The 10,024-nt window shown below is 43.6% G+C and overlaps 1 protein-coding gene across 5 annotated transcripts in view; it reads right to left on the bottom strand.

Moving 5' to 3' along the window:
- Nucleotides 1–1,148: 1,148 nt before the first annotated feature.
- WDR7 (WD repeat domain 7) overlaps nucleotides 1,149–10,024 on the bottom strand; it is a 352,494-nt gene continuing 343,618 nt past the window's right edge. For all 5 annotated transcript variants that reach the window (XM_053205738.1, XM_053205737.1, XM_053205734.1 and 2 more), the window contains one exon: nucleotides 1,149–3,888. In XM_053205738.1, coding sequence (XP_053061713.1) covers nucleotides 3,685–3,888 — 204 coding nt within the window. In that variant the 3' untranslated portion in view covers nucleotides 1,149–3,684. The remainder of the gene's footprint in view (nucleotides 3,889–10,024) is intronic.

The raw sequence follows: 10,024 nt of genomic DNA, 5'->3' as shown, positions 1-10,024 counted from the left end.
TTTTTAGTTTGTAAACAGCAAAAAGAACTGAACATCTAATTTTTGAAATTCTTCTGGCTTTTCTTTCTGACCTTTGGTATTTGTATGTATTGACGATCTCTAAACCATTGTACAAAAACACCTTGAAGTGTCAAGCTTTAAAAATGAGTCTTCTTTTCTCTTTCTCCTGTGCAGCTTGGATTATCTTGGCCTTGTCAAAATACATTCTCTAGTTAGAGGTTGGAAATATTTCCCTCCTGGCTCCAAAGTATTGATTTTCTTCAACACTCAGCTCTGCCAGTCAGCCGAAGGGGTGAAAGGTGAAAGTTCATCCAGCACTGCTTGGCTTTACCTTCCTATTAATGTCATGCCCTTTCCACATTTGATCAGTTTATGTGATCACCAATCATACAGGACCGGGACTGCCCCTATTTTCCCTATAAGGACACACTTAAGCCACCAGGAGACGTTAAAGCAATTCCTGGGATGGACACTGGGCATCTGAACAGGGCTGAAGATGTGGCAGTCAGTTCCCTTCATGTCTATCTATTTCTGAAGGAAAAGTATACTGCTTCCTGATGACTGGTTCAGTTTAAGCTGTTCTACATTCTTACGTGAAAAGGTAAAGAAGCACATTCGCCACTTGCACGTATAACCCTCTCTGAGCGACGATGACCTGTTTTGTTACTCTTGCTTTTTCTGAAAACCAATTACATCCATTACCCCAGGGATTCAAATTCAACTCCAAACCGACTCTTAAGGGAAATGAATTTAATCATCTCCGTCCATCGCCCCCCATCCATGGCAGTCAACCACGTCATCAAAATCTGACGGAATAGAATACGGTACAATTCACAGTCCTTTTAGGAGCAACTTGAGGTAAAGATAAAGGAACACGCATGCAATTCCCTTGCCCAAACCACAGAGGGTGCTGTTGAGTTGTTTCCCTCACACTTTGGAAGTGTCTTTCTTCCTTCTGGACTGTTCTACTGTCCTTTGTGACAAGTTAGCCTTTCCTGAAGCTAGCTCTCCAGGGAAGTGAATAATTACATAGAAATACAAGGCTTAATTTGGTACCCGAGTAGGCGGGGTGGGGGCGAAGGGGTATATGGATTTCAACTGAGAATGTTTAAGAAGAGTGAACAATGTTTTTAATGAGAAAAACAATCTTCAGTACAATTCAGTTTTATTTAACACACATATGTACACAGGGGCGTTCAGCACATATAGGATCTATTAAGTGGCAATGTCTTGAGAGGCAGACATTTTAATTCACTCGCTGTACACAGTTCAATCACTGCATTTTAAACTACCAGTGAAGCCACGTATGTCTCCACACGTACAAGGATGGGTCCAAATACAGTGCCACCGAAATCAATAGAACACTAAAAAGCATACACTGGGATGACGATACAAAGTTTACCTCAGTGCTGAGAAGTCTAAGCTGCGATGAAGTCTGGGACTAGAGTTGTCAAAATAGCCAAGGGGAGATCTGTGTTAACAAGAATGCAAATACTCACTCAGCAGTTAGAGATGTCGAGCCATCCAACATCATCCACCCAAGTTTTCTAAGAGTGATGTTCTTCTACTGGCCAATGATGTTGGCTGTCTTTGCAGGCAGAATGTGGGACAGGCTGGCCCATGCTCACTGCCCAGATTGTTCTTACCCCAGGCCCTCACGGCTCTGCTTTGTTCCAGATTTCTGCGGAGCGGTCCATCGTGTATTTGGTGGCCTGCCTACCATCTCACATCTTTTCCCCAGTGCATTTTGTTTTACAAATCTCTCTATACTTTTACTTCATCATTCCAAAACAACTTTGTAGTCTAGAATAAATTAGTCCCTATTTAAGTTTACCAAGTAAACACGTGCTGGGTATCGAGAAGACTCAGGAGCCCGCTGGAAAAAACATGTGCCCCTTTTGTTTACCTCAGGTTTCTCTATCTATATCGAACACAACAGCATATTCACCAGACAAATAGAGCCTACGCTGTATATAGTTCTTTGTTTCTTCCTTGGAAACTACATATATAATCTTTATAAATACAATGTACATGCATGTGGCATAAATTCACTTTTGAAAGAACACCCAAAGTCTAAAACCAACGAACAGGAGAGGTTTGCCACCAATGGAAATAACGTACTTCGTATCAATAGGAAAGAGACGTTCCGGTGGTCTTAATTTCTTAACATGTTCTTTAAAAATCTGTTTCAGTAACAGATGTATCTGTTCCTGGACTGTGATCCTTTTTTTTCCCCCCTAGGTTACATAAACTCTGACAATATACGCTTTTCCAATTAAATGCTCCCATTATCATTTTGGTTCCTCTGTAAACTTCGCATATTTTCTGTGAATAAATCATTTTCTGTGTTTGCACTTAATAAACCATTGTGCCCACCTAACCAACCAATCAACAACCAACCAAACAACCAAATCCCCAGCTATGTACAGATCAAGATTTGTTAGGAGCAATTCATACAAAATATTATTTTGTGGATTTTTTTTTTCCATTACTGAGAATCAGCATAATTTGACATAAGAAGAGAGCAACCCAGTTAAAGCTTACTTGGAAGCGTAATGAACACCCTCATTGCAATGTCTGCTCAAATTATTTGAGAGCCCTCACATTTTCTACATACTCCTGAATGCTTGTGTCTTGGGTACCATTTTTCTAGGATACTTGTGTAAAAGAAATGCTGTCTTAGTTTTCCTTTAATTGATCAGTTCAAAGGCTGAATTGTAACTATTACATGATAACTGACGTAGGTCGTAGGCATGGGAACTGTGGGTCTGTAAGGTTTCTGGAGGGAAGGGGGTAAGGTCTTTCTTGAAAGGACCTCTAGCAACAGACACAAGGGACTTCTTATTTAGGTATATGCTATGCTTCCAAACTCGATTCTTTATTATAAAAGTCCATTTAAGAGATTATAGTGACTGGATAATTATATTAACTAGATCATAAATAGTGATGATTTTTATTTTAAACTACTAAATATATTATTAAGCAGGATATGGGCATTTTAGAAGGCTGTCTGGGAAACTTTTTTTTTTCTGTATTTTCTTTTTTTAAATATATTTTCTCAATGATCTCAAATCTGTTAGGTGTTAATCAAGAAGCAAGGGGTTAAACCCTAGGAAACTGGATTGAAGAGCTTCCTAGCAATCACGGGGCAAAAAAAAACACCCAACCATGTAAACACAGAATCTTTTTGGTAAACAATGTATTTTAGGAAATCCAAAGGGAAATAACTTCGCTAATTAGGACTGCCACATTACGTCAAAACCCAATGTCAAACGACCAGGGTCAAGCAGCACTTCAGAGGTGGGGTTTAGCTCTAGGAAAATGCTGATCTGGGCTGGGAACGCAATCACAGTGCTTACTGATTTGGAGGCTTCTGGTGCACCAAGCCACAGGGGTGCTCCTAGGGACTGCGGGCACCCCCCACCCCCCAGGGGGGAAAACGACCTAATGTCCACACAAGGGCCGCTCCTGCAGGGCGGGGTGTGCATGCCTCTGGATCACAGGGGACACGGGCGGGGGGTCTACCCCCCGAGGACCGTGTGGAGGTGACACAGTCTCGGCCGCGCCCCGGGGTGACACTGGCGTGGCAGGCACTGAGGAACGATCCGGGTGAGTAAGGACAGAGGAGTCTCGGCCTCCAGAGTGGACGGGGCTCGGATGCGGTCAGGGCAGCGGCCCCCAGCGCTAGACCATGAAGCGGTGCTCCTTCCCGTCGTGGGCCATGAGGATGACGTTGCGGTTGGACGTCCAGATGAGCCGGGCCAGGCGGAGGGCGTTGTGCGAGCCGGGCGAGGCGGGCTGCACAGGCGGCACCTGGTAGGTTTTGATGCAGCGCAGCTGAGGGGCCGAGTTCAGCATGCCGATGCTTCCCAGCAGCGACGTGTTCATCTGGGGGGACACGGGGACACGAGAGCACACGCGTCACTTACAGAACCCTCTCTCTTCCCTGCCGCACGTCGGGGTAGAGTGACTCACGCCTCGGGTCACTCTCTGCCGGCCCCTGACTCCGGCTTGGCTGAGAGTCTGTTCTAACCCTGGGCGGGGCGCCTCTTGCGCCCCGGAACCCTTGTGATGCTGTTACCGTGAAAGCATCCGCCCACAGGAATTTCACTCCGTGGGGAGCACCCGACAGCAGGAAAGGCCATCAGTCTTTGAGGAGGGGGCTAAATTCCCGATGGTAACTGAACAGGCCCGGCAGTCTCTGGCGATGGTGGGCCCTTCCCGCGTCGCCACGGTGCTCCCGGCAGCCGGGAAGGACAAGTCCACCCAGACTCGCCTGGGGACTCACGGCTTGTTCAAGGAAAAGCAGCAAAGTGGGCACATGCCTGGATCAAAGCTCAAAGCAGAACCCCCTATCCCCTCCGCAGGTACCCACACTTTCCTCCTCACCTGCTTTCTTACGGTATTCAGTCTCTGGAAATCTCTAGTTCATTTCCAAGGGGAAACCGAGAATCAATTGCATCTTAACACTGTATCTGTGGCTCACTGTTTCACTGCCACGCTGAAGGCAGAATACTTTTAACACCTTATTGGCCATATGTTTTTAATCAGCTGATTTGCTTTTGGGTGGCTTTTGGGGATCGGATTTGAATGTTAAGTTCTCTTAATCCATCCACATTGGTGAAAAATAACATGGAAATTACGGCCCGTGAACAAACCATGCGTTCCGGTCAAAGTGTGAATACTAAATGGCGGGTATCTCAGGGAGCCTGAGCGATGGGGTCACAGGAATCCGGTAGATTTTACATACTACTTGATGCCTTTTTAATACACATCTTTTGTGCTATTGCAAATCACATGGAAAGTGTAGAGCACGTAAGAAAAGAGGTCTCAAAAATATTAGTCTTCTTTGCACTAATTTTCATTTCCAACTCTTCTCTCCAGTATAACCATCGTCTAAACGCAGAAGATTCTGGGGTTTTTGTGTGAAGCATGCAGATTATGGACACAAATGCTTGACACACGAAACCTTGGCAAATCCTAGGACATTTAAGATGTGTTATTGCTGATATCATGCTCTGCATTTGGATCAGTGCAAAATATAAGCCATTCTTTTTTCTGGCCCTTCTCAGCAGCACGATGGTGTCAGAGGGCGTAAATCATGGCATCTCTAGCAGGATGCATGCAGGCTCCACTGACATTTTCACAATTTAAATCATCTTGAGTAATAACCCTTTTAAGATGACTAATGTTACTGATTTTCCTGCATTAATAATAGTGCCGAACACAACACAGAGGTGAAAAAAAATCACTAGTGTACGAGGTCACATTTTAAAACCAAATGTATGGTTATCATTAACTCTTTCTATTAAAGTTAACATTTAAAGTCAGACAGTACCTTACTGTCCTTCTCCAAAAACTTCTTCCCTTGCTTCCTTCCCTTTTCCCAAGAACTCCATGCAAGACAAAAATCAATGTCTTGTTGCTTTCTGAGGGTTCCCAGATATTTCATATATGAATAACGGTGGTGAGCGTGATTTGATGGCTCTCGCTTGTACAGAAAGTAACAGTACATGATAATTGAGTTCTTTAATAGAACAGATCCAAATGACCCAGAAAATCGGTGGTTAAAATTAACTGGTATCAACAGGCATACTGTGTTTAAAAAAAAAAAAAATCTCATTTCTCAGTTGATAAATAGCTACAAAGGAGTTTTCATTCTTTATGGAGTTTCTATGAAAATATGGATGACGCCTGAGTTCTGCTGGTGGCTCAAAATGCTAAGGGTGCCCAATAGGCACAGACACTTCCTTATTTTTACTTCTTTCCTTCAAAATTTAGCCACATAGAAGAATTGGGTTGAGGGCCAAAGAGAGAGGGAGAGAGTACCTTAAGAGTACCTTACAGAAATGCTACCAATGGAAAACTTCAACAAGAAGTCCATCATTGCGCCTGGCATCTCCTTCTGAGCTGAGCCATCCCATCAATGACTGATAAACCATTTGATAAACTGATGGATAAATGCCTTCGGAAGGGTCACACAGCCTTCCTGCGGTGGAACAGCTGAATGAAATTCCACACGGCGCAGCACTGTTACAGCTGCGTGCCCCTGGAAGGACGAGGACCTCAGGTTCACTCTAACGTGCTGTTCCTCAGACCATCCTTACCCTGTGACCTCTTCTGAAGACAGATAACCTGAAGTAGGAAGGATGAGTATTCATGTTCCCAATAAGCTCAGCCAAAGAACGCTCACTGAGACAATGAACCGTTTTGTTATTGGATATTAGTATTTTCTTGACCAGTGACAGGCTTACAAACTATGGGAAAGGGCAGTTTGAGCCTCAAATGAATAAAAACTACCTGGGATTAGAGTATTTTTTGGTAACACTGAATTTTTTCTTGATTACAAGGACAATAAATACTCATTGTGGAACATTTAAATAATAAAGAGAAGTAGAAGAGAGAAAGCAAAAATCCCCCCAAATCTTACTTCCTAGAGACAATCACTAACATTTTGGTAAACTTCTTTCTAGACCTCCAAATATATGTACATGTAAGAGGCAGATTTAAGGAGTTTTACGTAAATAGGCTCGAATTAAAAGGCAGTTTCACAATCTGCCTTTTTCATTCAACAAAACGTTGATGCTGATGGCCACAGATTTATAGCATCCTTTAAAAAAATTTTTTTTAATGTTTATTTATTTTTGAGAGAGACAGAGAGAGACAGAGAGAACGTGAGTGGGGGAGAGGCAGAGAATCCAAAGGGAGACACAGAATCGGTAGCAGGCTCCAGGCTCTGAGCTGTCAGCCCAGAGCCAGACGTGGGGATCGAATGACATCATGACCGGAGCCGAAGTCAGATGCTTAACTGACTGAGCCACCCAGATGCCCCTACAGCACCCTTTTTAAAGGGCTGAATAGTGTTCCATTCTATGATGGAATACATAAAAATAAGTGAAACCACTATCCATCTAATTTATTTTTAGCATTTCTGAAAGAGGATATTCACTAGTTGGAGGATAGTGGTGAAATTTAGGTGAGAGAACCATGGCCGTATTTGATTTCATTACTCAATTCCCCTTGCTCAAATGTGAACAGATACCCTGACATGAAATATTCAACTTGGAGGAATATGTAGCTGGAGAATCAAAGGGCTTAGAAACTGCTTGATGACATCATTCAGTAGCTGAGTTTGTAAATACAAAAATGCAACGTTGGTTTTTCCCTTCCCTTTAGAAAGAATGCTTCACCAAACCAGTCCCGTGAAGATTATTTTCTGAACACATAGAAACACATACAGATGTAATTCATCAAAACAGGAAGTGTTTTAATGCAATTCTCAGTGTAAGTAATGCTGCACACAAACCTTTTACTAAGTCTCACTTGAGTAATTATCCAACCGATATTTCTCATTAACACTCATTTCTCAGCAAAGATTTTAATAGCTCATAGCTTTTGTAAGGTCCTGTATTAATAAGACTTCATTAAGTTTTCAAAATATATTACAGTACATTTACTGGAATAATATAAAAGTATCATCATACATCACTAGAACTAAACAATATGTATCTAAATAAATCAGCAACGCCTATTTTGGGAAAGCAGTGGGAGATCCACCATTGCTGTCTGGACTCCCTTTAATTCAAATCAACCCCCCTATACGTATACTCTGGAAGAGGTTTTATTGTATTTTCTTGATAAAAGCGGACATGTTTCTGTGCTTTCCGCTTAAATTTCAAGACCAAACTGGGTATTAATTTAAGACATGGGTTGAATTTTCCATCCTGACATTGGGTTTAGAGGCAAAAAGACCTGGGTGTTGCCTGAGCAGTCCCCGTGCTCTGTGCGTGGGACACCCACGTGTGCGGACAGCACAATGAGCGTGTGCACCAAGGAAGTGCGCTGTGGCCCCCCTGCGCGCACCGCCACACACACAGGCACGGGTTCAAGTGTCCTCGGCAAAGCCCAGAGGCAGCAGCAGGAGCCCGAAGAGGGGAAGTGGAGGATGATAAGAGGTATCTCGCAAAGCTACCATTTCCGTAATGAATGAGCTTCAGCTCTGAGGTAAGAAAGGATGCTAACCATAAATCCCTCAGTGCACTAGGCAGGAATGTGGATACAAGTAGAAAAAACAAAAAAATCAAGGAAGGGATGAACACATCCAAAGAGAACCTTGAGTAGCTAGATAAGGGAAAAAACATTCGTCACGCAGAAATTCAGGAAAATATCGGCAACAGCTTCAAATCTGGCGAAGGTAGGAGGTGTTCCTTTATCTAACAAATTTCACGTTCTGAGGAAGTCACATTGAACAAGACCAAAAACACTTGTGTTTGTTTATTCCAAAGAAGAAAACGTGGACAAACACAAGGTCTTTGAAAGCAGGGACTTGGGACTGGCTGACTCCGTACCCCTGAAGCACTGGCCAGCACCCGGCGCTTTGGTGCCCAGGAGATGTTTTGAACGAATGTGGAGCTTTACGTGAACACTCGTCTGGGATTCCAAGGGCACAGGGAAGAGCAGAAACTGTGTGTCAAAGTACAGGTGGCGTGCAGAGACCACCGTGTGGAAAACACGCTTGGTGGGGAAACCCTTTAAGGAAGCATTGGTGCGAGGGTCACTCTACGGACGCCTAACGGGCTCACCATGGGGCTGCTGGCAGTGCTAACCAGAGGTCCCACGGTAGCCACTAGGGGATACGGGCACCGGGGAGGCCGCCGAGGAAGAGAGTTTAATAGGAGCCATTTAAGATGCGGGAGCTATATTCTGGGAGAAAAGATAGTGAGAAAACAAACTGGAAAACGAAATCAAATGAAGAGTAGGGAAAAGTCTGTGACAGATTTGGAAGTTGTCACGGTTTAATAGTATGTTGTGAATTAAGCAATTTATTGTATCTGTTTTACATTTTATTAGCTATTGATTTTTTAAAAACCATCGTCAAGTTGTGCTGAAGTCTTATTTAAACTTTAATTTTTTTTTTTTTTTTTTTTTAGCTTTCAAGGCAATAAACTGAATCTCATAAAACATACGTGCATCTTAGGACAGTAAAGGTAATAACAAAATTTTAAATTGGCTTTTCGTCGGGGAGGGAGTTGGTAATGTTTAAATTTTTTTTACCAATTATCAGGAGTAAGGTAATTAAAAAGATGGAATGGAGATTAATTTTTGAGGATAAAACAAGGTCTACTGTAAAAATTAGGCGCTCAAAGTTAATATGCATTTTAGTCACAATTAAACATAGGCATCCTCATGAACTGCCACTCAATGATCTCGGGGTTTTGGTTTTTTTGTTTGTTTAAAATTTTTTTTTAATGCTTATTTCATTTTTGAGAGGCAGAGAGGAGAGAGAGAGAGAAAGAACCAGCAGGAGAGGAGCAGAGAGACAGGGGGACAGAGGATCCAAAGCGGGCACTATGCTGACAGCAGACAGCCCGACACGGGGCTCGAACACACTAACACGGCATCATGACCTGAGCCAAAGTTGGACACTTAACTGAACCAGCCAGGTGCCCCGACACTCGGGGTTTTGAAAATGTTTTGATAGTTCATGAATAAAGAGCATTATGTGGGAAATTCAGAACGCAAACAGATGAGATAATATAAACGGGATATGAAGCTACTACTCGCTGCCTTCTCCCTGGCCTCTGCCCTGCTGGGGTTGCCCGCATCCTTGGGCAGCACCTCCCTGGCCCCGTGCCTTTCCGGCCAGGCCCCCAGGCATGCCGTGCCCTGGCTTACCACTGAAAGGCTGCTCCTGCTTTCTCTCCCTAAATACCCACTCTGCCCTCCTCTTACCATCCAGCCCTTACTCAGCATGACCCTGTCTCAGTTCGGATGTCACCTCCTCTGTGAATCTGTCCCACAACCTTATTCTCAGGCTCCCCTCTGTATTGTAACTGCTTGCTTATTTACAGACTGCAAGCCCTGTGAGAGCAGACCCCACCCCCACCTCCAGATTGCTAACTGTATTCTCAGCGCACCCTGCATGCTGGCATGTAGCACATAAGCAGTCAGCAATAATATGTGATATTTGTTGAAAGAAGCAGGGAGGGCGGGCAGAACAGGAAGCCTTTCGTAGCAAAAGCAA

This window comes from Acinonyx jubatus, chromosome D3 (genome assembly GCF_027475565.1).
Source record: "Acinonyx jubatus isolate Ajub_Pintada_27869175 chromosome D3, VMU_Ajub_asm_v1.0, whole genome shotgun sequence".
NCBI classification, from domain to species: Eukaryota; Metazoa; Chordata; class Mammalia; order Carnivora; family Felidae; genus Acinonyx; species Acinonyx jubatus.
Note: the sequence above shows the minus strand (reverse complement) of the source record. Positions and strands in the feature narration are given on the sequence as shown.